At 44.4% G+C, this 26,897-nt stretch overlaps 1 protein-coding gene across 2 annotated transcripts in view; it reads left to right on the top strand.

The window, feature by feature from the left end:
- Positions 1 to 26,897, top strand: part of RYR1 (ryanodine receptor 1) — a 188,604-nt gene that overhangs the window by 133,703 nt on the left and 28,004 nt on the right. For both annotated transcript variants that reach the window (XM_077285752.1, XM_077285753.1), the window contains 5 exons: positions 15 to 198; positions 892 to 978; positions 24,345 to 24,569; positions 24,658 to 24,788; positions 24,893 to 24,935. In XM_077285752.1, coding sequence (XP_077141867.1) covers positions 15 to 198; positions 892 to 978; positions 24,345 to 24,569; positions 24,658 to 24,788; positions 24,893 to 24,935 — 670 coding nt within the window. The remainder of the gene's footprint in view (positions 1 to 14; positions 199 to 891; positions 979 to 24,344; positions 24,570 to 24,657; positions 24,789 to 24,892; positions 24,936 to 26,897) is intronic.

A 26,897-nucleotide genomic window follows, 5' to 3' on the forward strand; every position in this document is an offset into this window, starting at 1 on the left:
TTGGCTACTAACAGCTCAGAGAATGGAGAAAAAGGTGAAGTTGTAGAAGAAGCAGCAGCTCCTGCCCCTGAGGAACCCGAAGAACCAGAGGTCATTACTACACCAAAGAAAGCACCACCTAAGGATAAGAAAGGCGAAGCTTCAGAAGGAGGGTTTGAGTTTTGGAATGAGTTGGAGATCCAGAGAATAAAATTTTTGGTTAGTTACTGTTCCTCCTAATATGGCACTCAGAATATATTGCTGGATTAATTACCCATCTAATATTATTATAGCTTCAAATAATAGCATCCAAATCACTTTTGTACTCATTTACTGAATTCAAGGTAATGTGTCATCAGAAAATTTCCCATTTTTAAATAATTTTGTATGTTATGTTTTCATAATTTTAATTTTTTCCATATAATTATTAACAGCGTGTATTAAAAAATCTTGCAATTTTCATACTTGTCACTAGGCTTAATATTAGACTCCTACTTCCTGAGGGGCACATGAACACTGAATTTTTTTGAAGCATTTAATTTAATGATTGTGTTTTCATCATGACTAAAGTCATTGTGAATGTAGGAGGGTAGGGTGAGTTGTGATATCATCTAATGTGAATAGTGGATCCTGTTATCTACTATACATAAAGATGTTATCAGTGTACAAGAGGGAGAGGAGGTGAGCTATGACATCACTTAATATAAATGGTAGATCCTGTATAACTGATGATACTGTATAACCTAAAAAGCCTGATTTAATCAATGTCCCTTTCTGATGACACATGCTTTCTAACGATTACAACATTCACTTTTAAGCTGCCCCTTGACATTTATTCATCTTGGTAGCAGCTTCCTGACAATGTCTAATTCATTTCTGCTTATCAGCCCATAATATTTTTGTCTTTTCCAGAATTATTTGTCTAGAAATTTCTACAATCTTCGGTTCTTGGCATTGTTTTTGGCTTTTGCTATCAATTTTATCCTGCTGTTCTACAAGGCAAGTTCACATTAGTGGTATAATATAATATTTGATAAATAACTTGTAAAATCATCATTAAATTGAATGGAGATGAGCAATTTGATGTAAATCGGATTTTTGTTGTATTTAAAAAAATTTGTACTTCCCCACGAATTTGAACAATTTACTATTTGGTTTGTGCGAATCGCAAAAAAAAATGTGACATATTAAGCCACAAAAGGTTCACATGACCTCAAGTATGACTGCTTGGGCTTCTCCATTTTACATTGGGTCTATCCAGCCAATCAGGAGGGACTATCAAAGCCTGTATAAAAGCAGAGGGTGGGAATGCAGCAACCATTTTAGGGTCATTTAGGATAATGACAGGATGACAGAGCTCACAGTTCTGCAAAAGAGATAAGAGAAAGCCATAAAGCATTGGACAAATACTTCAGACAGAGTATGGTTTAAAAATGTAGCACTGAAGAAGATAAGAGTATTAGTCTGCGAGTAATACAGATTCAATTAATAAGGTTAGGGACAGATAGTTGATGTGCCAGACTCAATGTTATTGGTCAGTGATATGGTATAGCTGACATCTGTCCTGTTGTATTTGAATGACAATTACACTTTTTTCTTCATTCTTAATGCACTAGAAAGCAGAAGTTAGGCAGCTTAATATTATTTACAGAAACAAATAATCTGAAATCAGTGTCACAGACAATGGGCTTTTTAGTCACAAGCAACTGTACTGAGTTTTTGCATTTCTTGTGCAATCTTTTTTGTAAAGGTAGAATCATTTTCTTTATGGCTTCATTAGGGGGTACAGATAACCATGGAAATACCATTCCTTATTTTGCCAGTATTGGGAAGAAGGTAGAGTTCTGTCAAAGAGATATTTACTGTAAACAAAAAAAGTTTCTATTTACCTGTGCTTGTCTGTTTTTGTATATCTGTTCCAATTTGACAGCCGCACTCACGAGACCACATACCTCAGTATCGGGGTCCTGATCCCAGTCCAGCCAGCACCGTCATCTATTTTTGACTGCGCATCTTTTAGGATTAACTGTTCCAATTTGACAACCGTACACACCACATCTACAGTGGCATGTAAAAGTTGTTGTGAACAGTTAAGTAAGTTGAAGATGAAGTGATCTCTAAAAGGCCTAAAGTTAAAGATGACACATTTACTTTATATTTTAGGCAAAAAAACCATAAATATTGTAATTTTCTACCCCTTAACGACCGCCAATCCTTATTAAAATGGTGGCCGTTAACTGGCCTTATTCCCTCATTGCTGTTTTAAAATACAGTAATTTTGACCAGGGGTGCCCAAATTTGTACATGCCACCATACATTGTGGCCTGCTGCCAAGTATTGCTTTCTGTATGTGTACCTATCTAACTATAATTTTTTATTACCGTACGTCTTGTTTGGCAGAGGTTAAAATTAGGATTGAAAAGAATGTCAAAAATTAATATTAGAGTTGTGTAAAATGGTACAAATTTATAATTAGAGTTGTTATGGCCTGGTGAAAAAGAGAACTAACAATGGTATTAGATGGGATAGTGTAAAAAATAAAACAAAACTACTACTAGCACCAGCTATCTGGGCGTTAGTACTACCAAGCTAAGACCACAATTGGCATCCAGCAAGCATATAGGGGAAAGGAAGTGGATTTGTCACATTAACCCCTTCACCCCTCCCCCCCCCCCCAAGTCTGTTTTCACCTTCCTGACCAGGCCAATTTTTACAATTCTGACCACTGTCACTTTATGAGGTGATAACTCTGGAACGCTTCAACGGATCCCACTGATTCTGAGATTGTTCTTTTGTGATATTGTAGTTCATGATAGTGGTAAAATTTATTCAATATGACTTGTGATTATTTGTGGAAAAAAAAAAGAAATTTGGCAAAAAAATTTGAAAAGTTTTCAATTTTCAAACTTTTACGTTTTATGCTCTTAAATCAGAGTCATGTCATACAAAATAGTTAATAAATAACATTTCCCACATGTCTACTTTACATCAGCACAATTTTGGAAACATACCGTAATTTTGTTTTGTTAGGAAGTTATAAGGGTTAAAGTTGACCAGCAATTTCTAATTTTTCCAACAAAATTTACAAATCCATTTTTCTAGGGACCACCTCACATTTGAAGTGAGCCTATATGACAAATATGGCTCTCATCACTACTGAAATGCCAAACATGTAGTCGCTAAATTTGGATTTGGGAGCTCAGATTTTGGTGGTTTCTTTTCTGGGGCGAGGAGCCATTTAGCTTTTCCAGAGCCTTTGTGCTACCAGTAACGTGGAAGCCCCCTATATTTCCATTAACAGATGATGGACCTGAGTGGGGACTTGCTTTTTTGTGGATTGAGTTGAAGCTTTTATTGGGAACATTTTACATAACGGTTGGTATCACAGTGTTATGACCTGGTGGTTACGGAGTGGTACTGAGATGACCTGGTGGGTAAAACCAATCATGGACAAGCTCAGAGGAGGTGGCAGCTCTACAGACAGTAATCACCTATATGACCTAGTGATTACGGAGCAGCACTGAAATGACTTAGTGGGTAAAACAAATAATGTACTAGCTCTGAGGAGGTGGTAACTTTACTGACCGCAATCCCTACTCCTAACACCAACACTAGAAATAGCCGTGGAGCGTTCCAATCTCTGCCTAGACGCCTCTTCACAGCCTAAGAACTAGCTACCCCTGAAGATGGAAACGGAAAACTATCTCGCCTCAGAGAAACCCCCAAAGGAAAGATAGCCCCCCACAAATATTGACGGTGAGTGAAGAGGGAAATGACAAACTCAGAAATGAAACTAGATTTTAGCAAAGGAGGCCACTACTATCTAAATAGACAGAGAAAGAAAAGGCTACTGTGCGGTCAGTATAAAAACTAAATGTCCACGCAGAGTTTACAAAAATAACCTCCACACCCACTCACGGTGTGGAGGGGCAAATCTGCAACCCCAGAGCTTCCAACTAGCCGGAATATTTCATGATGACAAGCTGGACAAAAGAGACATAACTTAAACTGAACAAAAGGTCATAGGCAGGGAAACACCCAAAAACTAGCAGGACTTATCTTAAGCTGAAATGGACTGTGTTGTGATTTTGCTTTTTGCTCCCTCTAGTGGTCATTAGTGATTTGACTCTGGAGCGTCTGTCTTTTCCTATATCCTCACCTGGGCCGTTAGTTCAGGGGCGTTGCTATATAAGCTCCCTGGACCTTCAGTTCAATGCCTGGCATCGTTGAAATCAGAGCTAATCTTTTGTGCTCTTGTCCTCTGATCCTGGTTCCTGTTTTTCAAGCTAAGTCTGCTTCTTTGCTTTTTGCTTTTGTTTTGTTTGGTATTTTTGTCCAGTTTGTTCCTATCTGTATCCTGACCTTTGCTGGAAGCTCTAGGGGGCTGGTGTTCTCCCCCCGAACCGTTAGACGGTTCGGGGGTTCTTGAATCTCCAGCGTGGATTTTTATAGGGTTTTTGTTGACCAGATAAGTTATCTTGCTTTATTCTGCTATTAGTAAGCTGGCCTCTCTTTGCTGAACCTGGTTCATTTCTGTGTTTGTCATTTCCTCTTACCTCACCGTTATTATTTGTGGGGGGCTTGTATCTTGCTTTGGGGTCCCTTTCTCTGGAGGCAAGAGAGGTCTTTGTTTTCTTCTCCTAGGGGTAGTTAGATTCTCCGGCTGGCGCGAGTCATCTAGCGATCACCGTAGGCATGATCCCCGGCTACTTCTAGTGTTGGCGTTAGGAGTAGCTATTTGGTCAACCCAGTTACCACAGCCCTATGAGCTGGATTTTTGTATCTTGCAGACTTACACGATCCTCTGAGACCCTGTCCACTGGGGTCATAACAGTATGCCAGGCCAGTATTAAATGTTTAATGCATTGCAGAAGTGGGATTATAAGAAAGAAAATTTTGAGGTTTTTTTTTTCTTTTTTCCCTCTCTCATTTTTTTTTTTCTTTTCCCCTTTACCTCAGAGTGGCTTAAGCTTGCTGCAGACATGAATGTCCAGACCTTGATTACAAGTGTGGACCAGCTTGCCGCTCGTGTGCAGGGTATACAAGATTATGTTACCAGAAATCCTAGGTCTGAACCCAAGATTCCGATTCCTGAACTGTTTTCAGGAGACCGATTTAAGTTTAGGAATTTCAGGAATAATTGTAAATTATTTTTGTCCCTGAAACCTTGTTCGTCTGGAGACTCTGCTCAACAAGTAAAAATTGTTATTTCATTCTTACGGGGTGACCCTCAGGATTGGGCTTTTTCGTTGGCGCCAGGAGATCCGGCATTGGCTGATATTGATGCGTTTTTTCTGGCGCTCGGTTTACTTTATGAGGAACCCAATCTTGAGATTCAGGCAGAGAAAGCCTTGCTGGCTATGTCTCAGGGCCAGGACGAGGCAGAGGTGTATTGCCAAAAATTTCGGAAATGGTCTGTGCTGACACATTGGAACGAGTGTGCACTGGCCGCTAATTTTAGAAATGGCCTTTCTGAGGCCATTAAGAATGTTATGGTGGGTTTTCCCATTCCCACAGGTCTGAATGATACCATGTCCCTGGCTATTCAAATTGACCGGCGGTTGCGGGAGCGCAAAACCGCAAATTCCCTCATGTTGTTGTCTGAACAGACACCTGATGTGATGCAATGTGATAGAAAAACCGCAAATTCCCTCATGGTGTTGTCGGAACGGACACCTGATTTGATGCAATGTGATAGAATCCTGACTAGAAATGAGAGGAAAATTCATAGACGCCGGAATGGCTTGTGCTACTACTGTGGTGATTCTACACATGTTATCTCAGCATGCTCTAAACGTATATCTAAGGTTGTTAGTCCTGTCACCGTTGGTAATTTGCATCCTAAGTTTATTCTGTCTGTAACTTTGATTTGCTCACTGTCATCTTATCCTGTCATGGCGTTTGTAGATTCAGGTGCTGCCCTGAGTCTTATGGATCTCTCATTTGCTAAGCGCTGTGGTTTTATTCTTGAACCATTAGAAAATCCTATCCCTCTTAGGGGTATTGATGCTACGCCATTGGCAGAAAATAAGCCGCAGTATTGGACACAGGTTACCATGTGCATGACTCCTGAACACCGCGAGGTGATACGTTTTCTCGTTCTACATAAAATGCATGATTTGGTTGTTTTGGGGCTGCCATGGTTACAGACCCATAATCCAGTCCTTGACTGGAAGGCTATGTCAGTGTCTAGTTGGGGCTGTCGTGGTATTCATGAGGATTCCCTGCCTGTGTCTATTGCTTCTTCTACGCCTTCGGAAGTTCCGGAGTACTTGTCTGATTATCAGAATGTCTTTAGCGAGTCCAGGTCCAGTGCATTGCCTCCTCATAGGGAATGTGACTGTGCAATAGATTTGATTCCAGGCAGTAAGTTTCCTAAGGGAAGACTGTTTAATCTGTCGATACCTGAACATACCGCTATGCGTTCATATATCAAGGAGTCTCTGGAGAAAGGACACATCCGTCCGTCTTCTTCCCCTCTTGGTGCGGGATTCTTTTTTGTGGCTAAAAAGGACAGATCTTTGAGGCCTTGTATTGACTATCGGCTTTTAAATAAGATCACTGTCAAATTTCAGTATCCTTTGCCGCTGTTGTCTGACTTGTTTGCCCGGATTAAAGGTGCCAAGTGGTTTACCAAGATAGACCTTCGTGGTGCGTACAACCTTGTGCGCATTAAGCAAGGGGATGAATGGAAAACCGCATTCAATACGCCCGAAGGTCATTTTGAGTACTTGGTGATGCCTTTTGGGCTCTCTAATGCCCCTTCAGTTTTTCAGTCCTTTATGCATGACATTTTCCGGAAATATCTGGATAAATTTCTGATCGTTTATCTGGATGATATTCTGGTTTTTTCTGATAATTGGGACTCGCATGTGGAGCAGGTCAGGATGGTCTTTAAAATTTTGCGTGAAAATTCTTTGTTTGTCAAGGGCTCAAAGTGTCTTTTTGGTGTACAGAAGGTTCCCTTTTTGGGGTTCATTTTTTCCCCTTCTGCTGTGGAGATGGACCCAGTCAAGGTCCGAGCTATTCTTGATTGGACTCAGCCCTCGTCAGTTAAGAGTCTTCAGAAGTTCTTGGGTTTCGCTAACTTCTACCGTCGTTTTATCGCTAACTTTTCTAGCATTGTGAAACCTTTGACGGATATGACCAAGAAGGGCTCCGATGTGGTTAATTGGGCTCCTGCTGCCGTGGAGGCTTTCCAGGAGTTGAAACGTCGGTTTACTTCGGCGCCTGTTTTGTGCCAGCCTGATGTCTCGCTTCCCTTTCAAGTTGAGGTGGATGCTTCAGAGATTGGAGCAGGGGCCGTTTTGTCGCAGAGAGGCCCTGGTTGCTCTGTTATGAGACCTTGCGCCTTTTTCTCTAGGAAGTTTTCGCCTGCGGAGCGAAATTATGATGTGGGCAATCGGGAGTTGTTGGCCATGAAATGGGCATTTGAGGAGTGGCGTCATTGGCTCGAGGGTGCTAAGCATCGTGTGGTGGTCTTGACTGATCACAAAAATCTGATGTATCTCGAGTCTGCTAAACGCCTGAATCCTAGACAGGCCCGCTGGTCATTGTTTTTCTCCCGTTTTGACTTTGTTGTCTCGTATTTACCAGGTTCAAAGAATGTGAAGGCCGATGCTCTTTCCTGGAGCTTTGTGCCTGATGCTCCTGGAGTCGCTGAACCTGTTGGTATTCTTAAGGATGGTTGTTATGACCCCAATGGCGAGGGTCTCAGAGGAACGTGGAAGTCTGCAGAATACAAAAATCCAGCTCATAGGGCAGTGGTAGCTGGGTTGACCATATATCTACTCCTAACGCCAACACTAGAAGTAGCCGGGGATCATTCCTACGTTGATTCTAGATGACACGCTCCAGCCGGAGAATCTAGCTACCCCTAGTAGAGGAAAACAAAAGACCTTTCTTGCCTCCAGAGAAGGGGACCCCAAAGCTGGATAGAAGCCCCCCACAAATAATAACGGTGAGGTAAGAGGAAATGACAAACACAGAAATGAACCAGGTTTAGCACAGAGAGGCCCGCTTACTGATAGCAGAATAAAGAAAGGTAACTTATATGGTCAACAAAAACCCTATCAAAATCCACACTGGAAATTCAAGAACCCCCGAACCGTCTAACGGTCCAGGGGGAGAACACCAGCCCCCTAGAGCTTCCAGCAAAGGTCAGGATATATATTTGGAACAAGCTGGACAAAAATACAAAACCAAAACAAAATAGCAAAAAGCAAAAAGCGGACTTAGCTGATATAACTGGAACCAGGATCAGTAGACAAGAGCACAGCAGACTAGCTCTGATAACTACGTTGCCAGGCATTGAACTGAAGGTCCAGGGAGCTTAAATAGCAACACCCTTAACTAACGACCCAGGTGCGGATAAAAGGAATGACAGAAAAACCAGAGTCAAAAAACTAGTAACCACTAGAGGGAGCAAAAAGTAAATTCACAACAGTACCCCCCCCTTAGTGAGGGGTCACCGAACCCTCACCACGACCACCAGGGCGATCAGGATGAGCGGCATGAAAGGCACGAACTAAATCGGCCGCATGAACATCAGAGGCGACCACCCAGGAATTATCCTCCTGACCATAGCCCTTCCACTTGACCAGGTACTGAAGCCTCCGCCTGGAGAGGCGAGAATCCAAGATCTTCTCCACCACGTACTCCAACTCGCCCTCAACCAACACCGGAGCAGGAGGCTCAGCAGAAGGAACTATAGGCACAATGTACCGCTGCAACAAGGACCTATGAAATACATTGTGAATAGCAAACGACACAGGAAGATCCAGACGAAAAGATACAGGATTAAGGATTTCCAATATCTTGTAAGGCCCAATAAAACGAGGTTTAAATTTGGGAGAGGAGACCTTCATAGGAACAAAGCGGGAAGAAAGCCATACCAAATCCCCAACGCGTAGTCGGGGACCCACACCGCGGCGGCGGTTGGCAAAGCGCTGAGCCCTCTCCTGTGACAACTTCAAGTTGTCCACCACATGATTCCAGATCCGCTGCAACCTATCCACCACAGAATCCACCCCAGGACAGTCAGAAGGCTCCACATGACCCGAAGAAAAGCGAGGATGGAAACCAGAGTTGCAGAAAAAAGGCGAAACCAAGGTGGCGGAACTAGCCCGATTATTAAGGGCAAACTCAGCCAACGGCAAGAATGTCACCCAATCGTCCTGATCAGCAGAGACAAAACACCTCAAATAAGCCTCCAAAGTCTGATTGGTTCGCTCCGTCTGTCCATTAGTCTGAGGATGGAAAGCAGACGAAAACGACAAATCAATGCCCATCCTACTACAAAAGGATCGCCAGAATCTGGAAACGAACTGGGATCCTCTGTCTGACACAATATTCTCAGGGATGCCGTGCAAACGAACCACGTTCTGGAAAAACACAGGAACCAGATCGGAAGAGGAAGGCAGCTTAGGCAAAGGAACCAAATGGACCATCTTTGAGAAGCGATCACATATCACCCAGATAACGGACATGCCCTGGGATAGCGGAAGATCAGAAATGAAATCCATGGAGATATGTGTCCAAGGTCTCTTCGGGACAGGCAAGGGCAAGAGCAAACCGCTGGCACGAGAACAGCAAGGCTTAGCTCGAGCACAAGTCCCACAGGACTGCACAAATGACCGCACATCCCTTGACAAGGAAGGCCACCAAAAGGACCTGGCCACCAGATCTCTGGTGCCAAAAATTCCCGGGTGACCTGCCAACACCGAGGAATGAACCTCGGAAATGACTCTGCTGGTCCACTTATCCGGGACAAACAGTCTGTCAGGTGGACAAGACTCAGGCCTATCAGCCTGAAATCTCTGCAACACACGTCGCAGATCCGGAGAAATAGCTGACAAGATAACTCCATCTTTAAGAATACCAACAGGATCAGCGACTCCAGGAGCATCAGGCACAAAGCTCCTAGAAAGAGCATCGGCCTTCACATTCTTTGAACCTGGTAAATACGAGACAACAAAATCAAAGCGGGAGAAAAACAATGACCAGCGGGCCTGTCTCGGATTAAGGCGTTTAGCAGACTCGAGATACATCAGATTTTTGTGATCAGTCAAGACCACCACACGATGCTTAGCACCCTCGAGCCAATGACGCCACTCCTCAAATGCCCATTTCATGGCCAACAACTCCCGATTGCCCACATCATAATTTCGCTCGGCAGGCGAAAACTTCCTAGAGAAAAAGGCACAAGGTTTCATAACAGAGCAACCAGGGCCTCTCTGCGACAAAACGGCCCCTGCTCCAATCTCTGAAGCATCCACCTCAACCTGAAAGGGAAGTGAGACATCGGGCTGGCACAAAACAGGCGCCGAAGTAAACCGGCGTTTCAACTCCTGGAAAGCCTCCACGGCAGCAGGAGCCCAGTTAGCTACATCGGAGCCCTTCTTGGTCATATCCGTCAAAGGTTTCACAATGCTAGAAAAATTAGCGATAAAACGACGGTAGAAGTTAGCGAAACCCAAGAACTTCTGTAGACTCTTAACTGACGAGGGCTGAGTCCAATCAAGAATAGCTCGGACCTTGACTGGGTCCATCTCCACAGCAGAAGGGGAAAAAATGAACCCCAAAAAGGGAACCTTCTGTACACCAAAGAGACACTTTGAGCCCTTGACAAACAAAGAATTTTCATGCAAAATTTTAAAGACCAACCTGACCTGCTCCACATGCGAATCCCAATTATCAGAAAAAACCAAAATATCATCCAGATAAACAATCAAAAATTTATCCAGATACTTCCGGAAAATGTCATGCATAAAGGACTGAAAAACTGAAGGCGCATTGGAGAGCCCAAAAGGCATCACCAAGTACTCAAAATGACCTTCGGGCGTATTGAATGCGGTTTTCCATTCATCACCTTGCTTAATGCGCACAAGGTTGTACGCACCACGAAGATCTATCTTGGTGAACCACTTGGCACCTTTAATCCGGGCAAACAAGTCAGACAACAGCGGTAAAGGATACTGAAATTTGACAGTGATCTTATTTAAAAGCCGATAATCAATACAAGGTCTCAAAGATCCGTCCTTTTTTGCCACAAAAAAGAATCCCGCACCAAGAGGGGAAGAAGACGGACGAATATGTCCTTTCTCTAGAGACTCCTTGATATATGAACGCATAGCGGTATGTTCAGGTACCGACAGATTAAACAGTCTTCCCTTAGGAAATTTACTGCCTGGGATCAAATCTATAGCACAGTCACAGTCCCTATGAGGAGGCAGTGCACTGGACTCAGACTCACTGAAGACATCCTGATAATCAGACAAATACTCCGGAACTTCCGAAGGCGTAGAAGAAGCAATAGACACAGGCAGGGAATCCCCATGAATACAACGACAGCCCCAACTTGAGACTGACATAGCCTTCCAGTCCAGGACTGGATTATGGGTCTGTAACCATGGCAGCCCTAAAACAACCAAATCATGCATTTTATGTAAAACCAGGAAACGTATCACCTCGCGGTGTTCAGGAGTCATGCACATGGTAACCTGTGTCCAATACTGCGGTTTATTTGCTGCCAATGGCGTAGCATCAATACCCCTAAGAGGAATAGGATTTTCTAATGGTTCAAGAGTAAAACCACAGTGCTTAGCAAATGACAGATCCATAAGACTCAGGGCAGCACCTGAATCTACAAACGCCATGACAGGAAAAGACGACAGTGAGCAAATCAAAGTTACAGACAGAATAAATTTAGGTTGCAAATTACCAACGGTGACAGGACTAACAACCTTAGCTATACGTTTAGAGCATGCTGAGACAACATGTGTAGAATCACCACAGTAGTAGCACAAGCCATTCCGGCGTCTATGAATTTTCCGCTCATTTCTAGTCAGGATTCTATCACATTGCATTAAATCAGGTGTCTGTTCAGACAACACCATGAGGGAATTTGCGATTTTTCTATCACATTGCACCGAATTAGGTGTCTGTTCAGACAACACCATGAGGGAATTTGCGGTTTTGCGCTCCCGCAACCGCCGGTCAATTTGAATAGCCAGTGCCATAGTATCATTCAGACCTGTGGGAATGGGAAAACCCACCATAACATTCTTAATGGCTTCAGAAAGGCCATTTCTAAAATTAGCGGCCAGTGCACACTCGTTCCAATGTGTCAGCACGGACCATTTCCGAAATTTTTGGCAGTACACTTCAGCCTCGTCCTGCCCCTGAGACATAGCCAGCAAGGCCTTTTCTGCCTGAATCTCAAGATTGGGTTCCTCATAAAGTAAACCGAGCGCCAGAAAAAACGCATTAATATCAGCCAATGCCGGATCTCCTGGCGCCAGCGAAAAAGCCCAATCCTGAGGGTCGCCCCGTAAGAACGAAATAACAATTTTTACTTGCTGAGCAGAGTCTCCAGATGAACAGGGTCTCAGGGACAAAAACAATTTACAATTATTCACAAAATTCCTAAACTTAAACCTGTCTCCGGAAAACAGTTCAGGAATCGGTATTTTAGGTTCTGACCTAGGATTACTGATAACATAGTCTTGTATGCCCTGCACACGAGTAGCCAGCTGGTCCACACTTGTAATCAAGGTCTGGACATTCATGTCTGCAGCAAGCATAGCCACTCTGAGGTAAAGGGGAAGAAGAAAAAAAAAAAAAACTCAGAATCTTCTTTCTTATAATCCCTCTTCTGCAATGCATTAAACATTTAATACTGGCCTGGCAAACTGTTATGACCCCAATGGCGAGGGTCTCAGAGGAACGTGGAAGTCTGCAGAATACAAAAATCCAGCTCATAGGGCAGTGGTAGCTGGGTTGACCATATATCTACTCCTAACGCCAACACTAGAAGTAGCCGGGGATCATTCCTACGTTGATTCTAGATGACACGCTCCAGCCGGAGAATCTAGCTACCCCTAGTAGAGGAAAACAAAAGACCTTTCTTGCCTCCAGAGAAGGGGACCCCAAAGCTGGATAGAAGCCCCCCACAAATAATAACGGTGAGGTAAGAGGAAATGACAAACACAGAAATGAACCAGGTTTAGCACAGAGAGGCCCGCTTACTGATAGCAGAATAAAGAAAGGTAACTTATATGGTCAACAAAAACCCTATCAAAATCCACACTGGAAATTCAAGAACCCCCGAACCGTCTAACGGTCCGGGGGGAGAACACCAGCCCCCTAGAGCTTCCAGCAAAGGTCAGGATATATATTTGGAACAAGCTGGACAAAAATACAAAACCAAAACAAAATAGCAAAAAGCAAAAAGCGGACTTAGCTGATATAACTGGAACCAGGATCAGTAGACAAGAGCACAGCAGACTAGCTCTGATAACTACGTTGCCAGGCATTGAACTGAAGGTCCAGGGAGCTTAAATAGCAACACCCTTAACTAACGACCCAGGTGCGGATAAAAGGAATGACAGAAAAACCAGAGTCAAAAAACTAGTAACCACTAGAGGGAGCAAAAAGTAAATTCACAACAGATGGTATTATCTTGTCAGCTATTTCTCCAGATCTGCGACGTGTTTTGCAGAGATTTCAGGCTGATAGGCCTGATTCTTGTCCACCTGACAGACTGTTTGTGCCTGATAAGTGGACCAGCAGAGTCATTTCCGAGGTTCATTCCTCGGTGTTGGCAGGTCACCCAGGAATTTTTGGCACCAGAGATCTGGTGGCCAGATCCTTTTGGTGGCCTTCCTTGTCTAGGGATGTGCGGTCATTTGTACAGTCCTGTGGGACTTGTGCTCGAGCTAAGCCTTGCTGTTCTCGTGCCAGCTGGTTGCTCTTGCCCTTGCCTGTCCCTAAGAGACCTTGGACACATATCTCCATGGATTTCATTTCTGATCTTCCGGTGTCTCAGGGCATGTCTGTTATCTGGGTGATATGTGATCGCTTCTCCAAGATGGTCCATTTGGTTCCTTTGCCTAAACTGCCTTCCTCTTCCGATCTGGCTCCTGTGTTTTTCCAGAACGTGGTTCGTTTGCACGGCATCCCTGAGAATATTGTGTCAGACAGAGGATCCCAGTTCGTTTCCAGATTCTGGCGATCCTTTTGTAGTAGGATGGGCATTGACTTGTCGTTTTCGTCTGCTTTCCATCCTCAGACTAATGGACAGACGGAGCGAACTAATCAGACTTTGGAGGCTTATTTGAGGTGTTTTGTCTCTGCTGATCAGGACGATTGGGTGACCTTCTTGCCGTTAGCTGAGTTTGCCCTTAATAATCGGGCTAGTTCCGCCACCTTGGTTTCGCCGTTTTTCTGCAACTCTGGTTTCCACCCTCGTTTTTCTTCGGGTCATGTGGAACCTTCTGACTGCCCTGGGGTGGATTCTGTGGTGGATAGGTTGCAGCGGATCTGGAATCTTGTGGTGGACAACTTGAAGTTGTCACAGGAGAGGGCTCAGCGCTTTGCCAACCGCCGCCGCGGTGTGGGTCCCCGACTACGTGTTGGGGATTTGGTGTGGCTTTCTTCCCGCTTTGTTCCTATGAAGGTTTCCTCTCCCAAATTTAAACCTCGTTTTATTGGTCCTTACAAGATATTGGAAATTCTTAATCCTGTATCCTTTCGCCTGGATCTTCCTGTGTCGTTTGCTATCCACAACGTGTTTCATAGGTCCTTGTTGCGGCGGTACGTTGTGCCTGTGGTTCCTTCTGCTGAGCCTCCTGCTCCGGTGTTGGTTGAGGGCGAGTTGGAGTACGTGGTGGAGAAGATCTTGGATTCTCGTCTCTCCAGGCGGAGGCTTCAGTACCTGGTCAAGTGGAAGGGCTATGGTCAGGAAGATAATTCCTGGGTGGTCGCCTCTGATGTTCATGCGGCCGATTTAGTTCGTGCCTTTCACGCCGCTCATCCTGATCGCCCTGGTGGTCGTGGTGAGGGTTCGGTGACCCCTCACTAAGGGGGGGGGTACTGTTGTGATTTTGCTTTTTGCTCCCTCTAGTGGTCATTAGTGATTTGACTCTGGAGCGTCTGTCTTTTCCTATATCCTCACCTGGGCCGTTAGTTCAGGGGCGTTGCTATATAAGCTCCCTGGACCTTCAGTTCAATGCCTGGCATCGTTGAAATCAGAGCTAATCTTTTGTGCTCTTGTCCTCTGATCCTGGTTCCTGTTTTTCAAGCTAAGTCTGCTTCTTTGCTTTTTGCTTTTGTTTTGTTTGGTATTTTTGTCCAGTTTGTTCCTATCTGTATCCTGACCTTTGCTGGAAGCTCTAGGGGGCTGGTGTTCTCCCCCCGAACCGTTAGACGGTTCGGGGGTTCTTGAATCTCCAGCGTGGATTTTTATAGGGTTTTTGTTGACCAGATAAGTTATCTTGCTTTATTCTGCTATTAGTAAGCTGGCCTCTCTTTGCTGAACCTGGTTCATTTCTGTGTTTGTCATTTCCTCTTACCTCACCGTTATTATTTGTGGGGGGCTTGTATCTTGCTTTGGGGTCCCTTTCTCTGGAGGCAAGAGAGGTCTTTGTTTTCTTCTCCTAGGGGTAGTTAGATTCTCCGGCTGGCGCGAGTCATCTAGCGATCACCGTAGGCATGATCCCCGGCTACTTCTAGTGTTGGCGTTAGGAGTAGCTATTTGGTCAACCCAGTTACCACAGCCCTATGAGCTGGATTTTTGTATCTTGCAGACTTACACGATCCTCTGAGACCCTGTCCACTGGGGTCATAACAGGACTGGCCAACAGAGAACTTCCAGGAAAGGACTGAATCCACAGGAAGGAACATTGACAGCTGGCATCAACTACAGCCTAAAGCCCAGTTAAATAACAAGGCCAGGGCACCGATTAGTGAAAACAGCTTCTAAGTTCCACTTGAAACCACCAGAGGGAGCCCAAGAGCAGAACTCCCAAAAATACCATTCATGACCACAGGATGGAGCCCAAGAACGGAATTCACAACAGTACCCCCCCCTTGAGGAGGGGTCACCGAACCCTCACCAGAGCCCCCAGGCCGATCGGGACGAGCCAAATGAAAAGCACGCACCAAATCGGCAGCATGGACATCGGAGAGTTATCCTCCTGGCCATAACCCTTCCACTTGACCAGATACTGAAGTTTCCGCCTTGAAAGACGAGAATCCAAAATCTTCTCCACCACATACTCCAGCTCCCCCCCAACCAACACCGGAGCAGGAGGGTCAACGGAGGGAACCACGGGCACCACATATCTCCGCAACAAAGATCTATGGAACACATTATGAATGGAAAACGAAGCTGGAAGGGCCAAACGAAAAGACACCGGATTGATAATTTCCGAAATCCTATAAGGACCAATGAAACGAGGTTTGAAGTTAGGGGAAGAGACCTTCATAGGAACATGACGAGAAGACAACCAGACCAAATCCCCAACCCGAAGCCGGGGACCAACGCACCGACGGCGGTTAGCAAAACGTTGAGCCTTTTCCTGAGACAATGTCAAATTGTCCACCACATGAGTCCAAATCCGCTGCAACCTGTCCACCACAGAATCTACCCCAGGACAGTCCGAAGGTTCAACCTGCCCTGAAGAAAAGCGAGGATGAAAACCAAAATTACAAAAAAAAGGCGAAACCAAGGTAGCAGAACTAGCCCGATTATTAAGGGCAAACTCGGCCAACGGCAAGAAGGTAACCCAATCATCCTGATCAGCCGACACAAAGCATCTCAAATAGGTTTCCAAGGTCTGATTGGTTCGCTCCGTCTGTCCATTTGTCTGAGGCTGAAACGCCGAAGAAAAAGACAAATTAATGCCCATTCTACCACAAAAGGACCGCCAAAACCTAGAAACAAACTAGGTACCTCTGTCAGACACAATATTCTCCGGAATACCATGCAAACGAACCACATGCTGGAAAAACAAAGGAACCAAATCAGAGGAGGAAGGCAACTTAGGCAAAGGTACCAAATGGACCATTTTAGAAAAACGGTCACAAACCACCCAGATGACAGACATCTTCTGAGAAACAGGAAGATCAGAAATAAAATCCATGGAAATATGCATCCAGGGCCTCTCAGGGATAGGCAATGGCAAAAGCAACCGACTAGCACGAGAACAACAGGGCTTAGCCCGGGCACAGATCCCACAGGACTGCACAAAGGAAAGTACATCCCGTGACAAAGAAGGCCACCAAAAGGACCTGGCAACCAAATCTCTGGTACCAAAGATCCCAGGATGACCAGCCAACACTGAACAATGAATCTCAGAAATCACCTTACTAGTCCATCTATCAGGAACAAACAATTTCCCCACAGGACAGCGGTCGGGTCTATTAGCCTGAAACTCCCGAAGCACCCGCCGTAAATCAGGGGAGATAGCAGAAAGAATCACCCCCTCCTTGAGAATACCAGCCAGCTCACGGACTCCAGGAGAATCAGGCAAAAAACTCCTAGACAGGGCATCAGCCTTCACATTCTTAGATCCCAGAAGATACGAGACCACAAAATCAAAACGGGAGAAAAACAAAGACCACCGAGCCTGTCTAGGATTAAACCGCTTGGCTGATTCAAGGTAAATCAGATTCTTATGATCGGTCAAGACCACAACACGATGCTTGGCTCCCTCAAGCCAATGTCGCCACTCCTCGAATGCCCACTTCATAGCCAACAACTCCCGATTGCCGACATCATAATTACGCTCAGCAGGCGAAAACTTTCTGGAGAAGAAAGCACACGGTTTCAACACAGAGCCATCAGAACTTCTCTGAGACAGAACAGCTCCTGCCCCAATCTCAGAAGCGTCAACCTCAACCTGAAAAGGGAGAGAGACATCTGGCTGACGCAACACAGGGGCAGAAGTAAAACGACGCTTAAGCTCCTGAAAGGCCTCTACAGCCGCAGAGGACCAATTCACTACATCTGCACCTTTCTTGGTCAAATCGGTCAGAGGTTTAACCACAGTAGAAAAATTAGCAATGAAGCGGCGATAAAAATTAGCAAAGCCCAAAAACTTCTGAAGGCTCTTCACAGATGTGGGCTGCGTCCAATCATAAATAGCCTGGACCTTAACAGGGTCCATTTCAATAGCCGAGGGAGAAAAAATTAACCCCAGAAAAGAAACCTTCTGAACTCCAAAAAGGCACTTAGACCCCTTCACAAACAGAGCATTAGCACGAAGAATCTGAAATACCATCCTGACCTGCTTCACATGAGACTCCCAATCATTGGAAAAAAACAAAATATCGTCCAAATATACAATCATAAATTTATCCAGATACTCCAGAAAAATATCATGCATAAAGGACTGAAACACAGATGGAGCATTAGAGAGCCCGAAAGGCATCACAAGATATTCAAAATGGCCTTCGGGCGTCTTAAATGCTGTTTTCCATTCATCACCCTGTTTGATGCGGACCAGATTATACGCCCCTCGAAGGTCAATCTTGGTAAACCAGCTAGCCCCTTTAATCCGAGCAAACAAATCAGAGAGCAAAGGCAAAGGGTACTGGAATTTGACCGTGATCTTATTGAGAAGGCGATAATCTATACAGGGCCTCAAGGAGCCATCCTTCTTGGCAACAAAAAAGAATCCCGCTCCCAACGGTGACGAAGACGGGTGAATATGCCCCTTCTCCAAGGACTCCTTTACATAAGTCCGCATAGCGGCATGCTCTGGCACAGACAGATTGAAAAGTCGACCCTTAGGGATCTTACAGCCAGGAATCAAAGTAATAGCGCAATCACAGTCCCTATGAGGAGGCAGAGGACTGGATTTAGGCTCCTCAAATATATCCTGGAAATCCGACAAAAACTCAGGAACTTCAGAAGAAGGGGACGAGGAAATTGACATCAGAGGAATGTCACTATGTATCCCCTGACAACCCCAACTAGTCACAGACATAGATTTCCAATCCAGTACTAGATTATGTACCTGTAACCATGGAAACCCGAGCACAACCACATCATGCAAATTATGCAACACCAAAAAACGAATATTTTCCTGATGTGCTGGAGCCATGTTCATGGCTAACTGTGTCCAGTACTGAGGTTTATTCTTGGCCAATGGCGTAGCATCAATCCCCCTTAAGGGAATAGGACTCTGCAAAGGCTCCAAGGAAAAACCACAGCGCTTGGCAAATTCTAGGTCCATTAAGTTCAGTGCAGCGCCAGAATCCACAAATGCCATTACAGAAAAGGACGACAATGAGCAAATCAGGGTAATAGACAAGAGAAACTTAGGCTGTACAGTACTGATGGTAACCGAACTAGCAACCCTCTTAGTTCGCTTGGGGCAGTCAGAGATAGCATGAGTAGCGTCACCACAGTAAAAACACAGCCCATTCTGACGTCGGAACTCCTGCCGTTCTGCTCTTGTCAAAACTCTATCACATTGCATAGACTCAGAACTCTGTCCAGAGGACACCGCCATATGGTGCACAACCTTACGTTCACGCAGGCGCCGATCAATCTGAATGGCCAGAGACATTGATTCGTTCAAACCAGCAGGTGTGGGAAACCCCACCATAACATCTTTAAGAGCTTCAGAAAGACCCTTTCTGAAAATAGCCGCCAGGGCATCCTCATTCCATTTTGTAAGCACAGACCACTTCCTAAATTTCTGACAATATATCTCTGCCACTTCCTGACCCTGACACAGAGCCAGCAAATTTTTTTCTGCCTGATCCACAGAATTGGGTTCGTCATAAAGCAATCCAAGTGCTTGAAAAAATGAATCTACATTGAGCAATGCAGGATTCCCTGGCTCAAGGGAGAATGCCCAATCCTGCGGGTCACCATGCAGCAGAGAAATAACAATCTTCACCTGCTGAATGGGGTCACCAGAGGAACGGGGTCTCAGAGCAAAAAACAATCTGCAATTATTTTTAAAATTCAAAAGCCTAGATCTATCCCCAGAAAACAAATCAGGGATAGGAATTTTAGGCTCAGAAACAGGAGTTTGAACAACATAATCTTGGATACTCTGTACCCTTGCAGCGAGATGATCAACACGCGCAGACAGACCCTGAACCTCCATATCAGTACCAAGCTCCTGCACCATCCAAAAATCAAGGGGGAAAAAAAAGACGAAACAAGCAACAAGAAAAAAAAAACTATTACTCAGAACTTTCTCTTCCCTCTTTTGAGATGCATTTAACACTTTGTGGGCCAGCTGTACTGTTATGACCTGGTGGTTACGGAGTGGTACTGAGATGACCTGGTGAGTAAAACCAATCATGGACAAGCTCAGAGGAGGTGGCAGCTCTACAGACAGTAATCACCTATATGACCTAGTGATTACGGAGCAGCACTGAAATGACCTAGTGGGTAAAACAAATAATGTACTAGCTCTGAGGAGGTGGTAACTTTACTGGCCGCAGTCCCTACTCCTAACACCAACACTAGAAATAGCCGTGGAGCGTTCCTATCTCTGCCTAGATGCCTCTTCACAGCCTAAGATCTAGCTACCCCTGAAGATGGAAACGGAAAACTATCTCGCCTCAGAGAAACCCCCAAAGGAAAGATAGCCCCCCACAAATATTGACGGTGAGTGAAGAGGGAAATGACAAACTCAGAAATGAAAGTAGATTTTAGCAAAGGAGGCCACTACTATCTAAATAGACAGAGAAAGAAAAGGCTACTGTGCGGTCAGTATAAAAACTAAATGTCCACGCAGAGTTTACAAAAATAACCTCCACACCGACTCACGGTGTGGAGGGGCAAATCTGCAACCCCAGAGCTTCCAACTAGCCGGAATATTTCATGATGACAAGCTGGACAAAAGAGACATAACTTAAACTGAACAAAAGGTCATAGGCAGGGAAACACCCAAAAACTAGCAGGACTTATCTTAAGCTGAAATGGACTGGCCAACAGAGAACTTCCAGGAAAGGACTGAATCCACAGGAAGGAACATTGACAGCTGGCATCAACTACAGCCTAAAGCCCAGTTAAATAACAAGGCCAGGGCACCGATTAGTGAAAGCAGCTGCTAAGTTCCACTTGAAACCACCAGAGGGAGCCCAAGAGCAGAACTCCCAAAAATACCATTCATGACCACAGGATGGAGCCCAAGAACGGAATTCACAACACACAGTTATCCGGCGCTCTACGCTGAGCACTTACATCGGGGTTTCCAGCTAAATCTCTGAGTGACGTGACAGATGAAAACTCCCAATCCATTCACTATAATGAGGCAGCAGAGTTACTTTGGTCTCCATGTGGCTTCTGTTCAGCGGTGTCCTTCTTTTCAGAAGTGCACAAAACTGTGGAAGACGACGCTTTTATGCAATCCTAATAAAAAGACAGACACAGACACATCATAGGCCAGATGATGTCCACAGTGTCTCGATCAACCTGGGGGTTCCAGCTGAATCATGTATTTCAGAGAGTTACACAGAAACCCCAGTGTACGCCCTCAGCGCAGAATAAGGCCGGCGTCACACTGGCGAGTTTTACGGACGTAAGAGCGCAGAAACTACGTCCGTAAAACTCGCATTAAATACGGCACAATTATTCTCAATGGGGCTGCTCCTATTAGCCGTATATTACGGTTCAGTATTATACGGCTTTCTACAGCCGTACAAAATCGCAGCATGCTGCGTTTGTCAGCGTATTGCGCAAAAAAATCGCTAATGAAAGTCTATGGGGGCGAGAAAAATACGGATTCCACACGGACCTGCAGTGTGACTTGCGAGAAATACGCAGCGGTGTTAGTGAAAAGTCGGTAATTCAATTGCCGGCTTTTCATTTCTCCTGCACAAACCCGACAGGATATGAGACATGGTTTACATACAGTAAACCATCTCATATCCCCTTTTTTTTTGCATATTCCACACTACTAATGTTAGTAGTGTGTATGTGCAAAATTTCAGCGCTGTAGCTGCTGAAATAAAGGGTTAAATGGCGGACAAAATTGGCGTGGGCTCCCGCGCAATTTTCTCCGCCAGAATGGTAAAGCCAGTGACTGAGGGCAGATATTAATAGCCAGGAGAGGGTCCATGGTTATTGGCCCCCCCGTGGCTAAAAACATCTGCCCCCAGCCACCCCAGAAAAGGCACATCTGGAAGATGCGCCTATTCTGGCACTTGGCCTCTCTCTTCCCACTCCCGTGTAGCGGTGGGATATGGGGTAATGAAGGGTTAATGCCACCTTGCTATTGGAAGGTGACATTAAGCCAGATTAATAATGGAGAGGCGTCAATTATGACACCTATCCATTATTAATCCAATTGTTGGAAAGGGTTAAAAAACACACACACACATGATTTAAAAGTATTTTAATGAAATAAACACAGCGGTTGTTGTAATAATTTATTGTTCTCTCAATCCATCAGGAACACCCTCGCTTGGAAAAATAATAAACGCACAAGATACATACCTTCTGGTGAACCGTCTCGTCCCACGATGTAATCCATCTGAAGGGGTTAACTAATATTACAGGCAGGAGCCCTGCTAATGCAGCTGTGCTTCGTGCCTGTAATCCCCGGCGAATGAATGAAATGTAGGTCATTGACCTACATTTCCTTCATTCGCGGTGATGCGCCCCCTGGTGGATGTCCTCATATGACCTGGAGCGTGGGAAAAAGTTCCCAGGCTGCAGTTCATGAGAACATCCAGCAGGGGCGCATCACCGCGACTCAATGTAAGTACAGATCACTGCTTTCCTTTCAGCACCCGGGGATTACAAGCACGAAGCACAGCTGCATTAGCAGGGCTCCTGCCTGTAATATTAGTTAACCCCTTCAGATGGATTACTTCGTGGGACGAGACGGTTCACCAGAAGGTATGTATCTTGTGCGTTTATTATTTTTCCAAGCGAGGGTGTAAATAAAATGCTTTTTATTGCAAAAACTAGTTTTTACATCACCATATTTAGACAGCAATATTTTTTCCATATTTCGGCCGACAGAGTCATGTGACAACTTCTTTTTTGCAGGACGTGTTGACCTTTTTATTGGTACCATTTTTTCGCTTTCTATTTCAATTTTTGGAAGGCAGAATTAACAAATTTTTTTTTGTTTATGCTGTACCATATGTGGTAAAATTGATAAGGCAGCTTTATGTTTCGTGTCAGTGTGATTATAGCGATACCCCATTTATATTGTTTTTTATGTTTGGGCGCTTTTACACAATAAAAACTATTTTATAAAGCAAAAATATTTTTGCATCGCTTTATTCGGAGAGCTATAGCTTTTTTATTTTTCTGCTGATGGAGGTGTATGGCAGCTTGCTTTTTGCAGGACAAGATGACATTTTCAGCTATATTATTTTTATTTACATTCGTCTCTTTGATTGCGTTATATTTATGATGAAAAAGCATTGTTTTTTGCTCTGTTTTTTTTATTATTTATTTTTTATGGTGTTAACTGAATGTCTTTACTAGTGTGACAGTTTTATGGGGCAGGTCTTCCGAACGCGGCAATACTAAACATGTGTATTTTCTTTTATTATTTTTTTTACGTAAAAATACCAATTTATCAATACAATATTTATATATTTTTTAAAATTATTTTCCGATTTTTTTTAAATATATTTTTATATATATATATATTTTTTTACAATTTTTTAACTTTCTTACCTAGTCCCACTCTGGGATTTTCACTTTCTTTAGTCTGATCACTGCAATGCACGAGCATTGCAATGGTTTATAATGGTCAGTGCTTAACTGACACAAGTTAGTTAGATCATGCACTGCTCATAATCTAATTAACTTGCTAGAGCCTTGTGACCCGGATGTCGTCATGACTACATCGGGTCAACATGTCAACCAGTCACTCCCCCGCGATGATGGTGATCTGAGGGCAGAGGAGGCTCCCTCCCTCTGCCTGCATTCTAAATGCAGTGATCGCAGCATACAAGGGGTTAAATTGCCGGGAGCAGTGCGGACACCACCATTAGCACGGAGTGCCGAATGTCATCTGTTAGAATCAGTTGACACCTGGTGGTGATTGCAAGTGCATAGCCTCTTTTAGCGCAAAATCGCCATTACGTATTCAGTACGTCCAAGGGCGGTAAGCACTTCCCAACCAAGAAGTACTGAGTACGTCTAACAATTGGAAGAGGCGAATAATCTGTCGTGGTAGAATAATGTTACCTCTGACAGCGACACCGTAAGTTTAATTCAATATAATGCACAGAGCAGTCTATCTGATCACAAATGACTTTTAAAACACATGAAAAGTTAGTAAGTTTGCTGTGTTATTAAACATGCTGTGGGTTACTACGAGGTTTCTATCCATTTCCATAGTGAGGTCTATTTGAGATTACTAAGGCTGTGTTTGTGTTAAAGAACTTGAAAAGGGGTTCAATACAGTCCTATGGGACCTCAGAGTGTTGCGCGTCTTTTCAGCTTTTTAGGGCCCTTTTAAGGCTTTGCAGATTTGCGATTCACGGCAAATTGATTTGCTTTGAATCAAATTTTGGGGGAAAATTAGTCCAACCTTGTGAATTCAAATTTCAATAGATTTGATCATCTCTAACATTGACCTCTGCAGGTATCTGATTCCCCAAAAGGTGAAGATGATTTTGAAGGGTCTGGTTTAGAAGAAGATCTAGGTGTACTGGATGAGGGAAGCGGTGAGGAGGAGGATGAAGAAGACAACGTGGTATATTTCTTCTTGGAGGAAAGTACGGGATATATGCAGCCGACATTGTATTTGTTTTCTGTAGTCCACTCACTCATAGCCTTCCTGTGTATCATTGGTTACAACTGTCTAAAGGTGAGGTTTCTGTCTCAAAAGACCATAGTAGTCTAAGTTTTATATTCGGCAGTAGACAAGTTGATATACACTTGGTTCTGTTCATTAGATACCACTGGTCATTTTCAAACGAGAGAAAGAATTGGCACGTAAACTGGAATTCGATGGCGTTTATATCACAGAGCAGCCCGAGGACGATGACATAAAAGGGCAGTGGGATCGTCTGGTCCTAAATACTCCGTAAGTTACCAAAGTTGGAGAATAGGGAATCAAGGTTTCACAGATAGACTGAACAAATTCTGAATTTTGTTGACCCCTTTTCTTATCTTATGTACCTTCTGCAGATCATTTCCAAGCAATTACTGGGACAAGTTTGTAAAGCGAAAGGTAATAGTTTGTAATTAGAGAAGAGCTAATCAAATTTGTCTAGAATGTTTAGGTATTTGCTCAACCAAAGTGAAGACACTACACATTGCAAAAAAATTGCGTCAGCCAAAGGAGGAACACGTCATCTTGGACAAGCTTCCCCATAGTGCTTTTTTAGCTATCTCATCACATAGTATAGCACAACCAAATAAGAGGGACTACTGTAGCCTGTATAAAAGCTAAGGCAGGGAATGCTGCAGCTATTTTGGACTGATTCTGGAAAGTGAGAACACTTCACAGCCTAGAAATAGGGAGTAGGGTTGAGCGACTTTTACTTTTTCAGGATCGAGTCGGGTTTCGCAAAACCCGACTTTGTCAAAAGTCGGGTCGGGTGAAATCGGCCGATCATTGCGAAAAGTCGGGGGCCGACTGAAACACGAAACCCAATGCAAGTCAATGGGGAATAAAAGTCGGCAGTGAGTGGAGGACAGGAAAACACCTACACAGCCCATTTTAATGTCAAAAACATCAATTATTGTTACTAAAGCTTGTCAATCTTAATTAACCTTATAATAATAGTTAGGTATTGAAAATTGGGGGTCATTTGGTTAAAGTTGTGGGGGGGGAGGGCTGGCTCAATTTTTTCTTGGGCCCAGGAAAGGTGGAATACGTCACGGCGGTGGAACAGGGAGAGGTAAGTATTTCAACTTTGCAAGTGCTGTGATCCTGAGCAAGCAGGGGGGGCACACTCATTCGCATTGCCACTGGCACAGGGCCCCTCAAAGTACGGCGTTGTGATTGACGGCGGGGGCGCCTCCCACCGGCAGAGACACTTTTGCGTACTATGAGGGGCCCTGTGCCAGTGACGTCGCCAATGAGTATGCCCCCCCACCTGTTGAAGGAACCTGCACTTTCATCTGCACCTTCCTCTTTGTCCCCATGTAAGGTGGTATAGTATGCGGGAAGGGGAACCTGAGTTTCAGCAGGGTCAGATTCAGGCTGTGTAGAGTGCAAGGGGAATGTAGTGGTCTGTGTCAATGTACCAGCAGACTCATCTAGCAGTGGCTGGGCAATGGGCAGGAATGAGGAGGAAACACAGATATAGGCCCAAAATAAAAAAAGTAGGCTAAAAGCTGTTAAAAATTGGTAACAGGAGTAAACAGGCGGCATTGGTTTGTTCAGTGGAGGAGAACAACAATCAGCGGCAGACACCGTTAGTAGGCCCAACCAAACAAGTAGGCCAAATGCAGTTTCATATTCTAAATATAGGCCAAAAGCCTGAAGATTGAAGCTCAGCTTTGTGTAGTAGAGGAAAACAAGAGGCAGCAGCAGACAACGTTACTAGGCCCAAACCAAGAACTAGGCCAAATGTAGTTTCATATTGTTGTTACAGGCCGAAAGCCTGAAGCTTCAAGCTCAGCTTTGTTTAGTAGAGGAAAACAAGAGGCGGCAGCAGACAATGTTACTAGGCCCAACCCAACAAGTAGGCCAAATGCAGTTTAATATAAAAAATATTTAAACGAAAGCCTGAAGATTGAAGCGCAAGAAAAATAAACCAGGAGAACACCAAGGAGCGGCAGACACCGTTAGTAGGCCCCAACCCAACAAGTAGGCCAAATGCAGTTTAATATTTGAAACGGGACAAGTTCAGCTTTGTTCAGTGAAGGAAAAAAAAGATGCAGCGGCAGACACCGTTATTACGCCCAAATAATAAAGACAGTGGTAGTAGGCGCAAAGTATTAAATGGAGTCCAGGGCCCCTGTATATTTTAACTATCATCTATCATTTCAAATAATTCGTATTGGCAGTGCCATTTCAGGTTTTACCCGCACAGAATACACAGTGGTGGAGTTGGGAGAGGTAGTATTGCAAGTGGTAGAGCACAGTTCAATCTGGGGGGGGAACACTCTCTCGTGGGCGGCGGTACTGGCACAGGGCCCCTCATATTACGACGGTGTAATATGAGTTGTGGTTCAGTGTCTC

Source organism: Ranitomeya variabilis, chromosome 2, assembly GCF_051348905.1.
Source record: "Ranitomeya variabilis isolate aRanVar5 chromosome 2, aRanVar5.hap1, whole genome shotgun sequence".
Lineage (NCBI taxonomy): Eukaryota > Metazoa > Chordata > Amphibia > Anura > Dendrobatidae > Ranitomeya > Ranitomeya variabilis.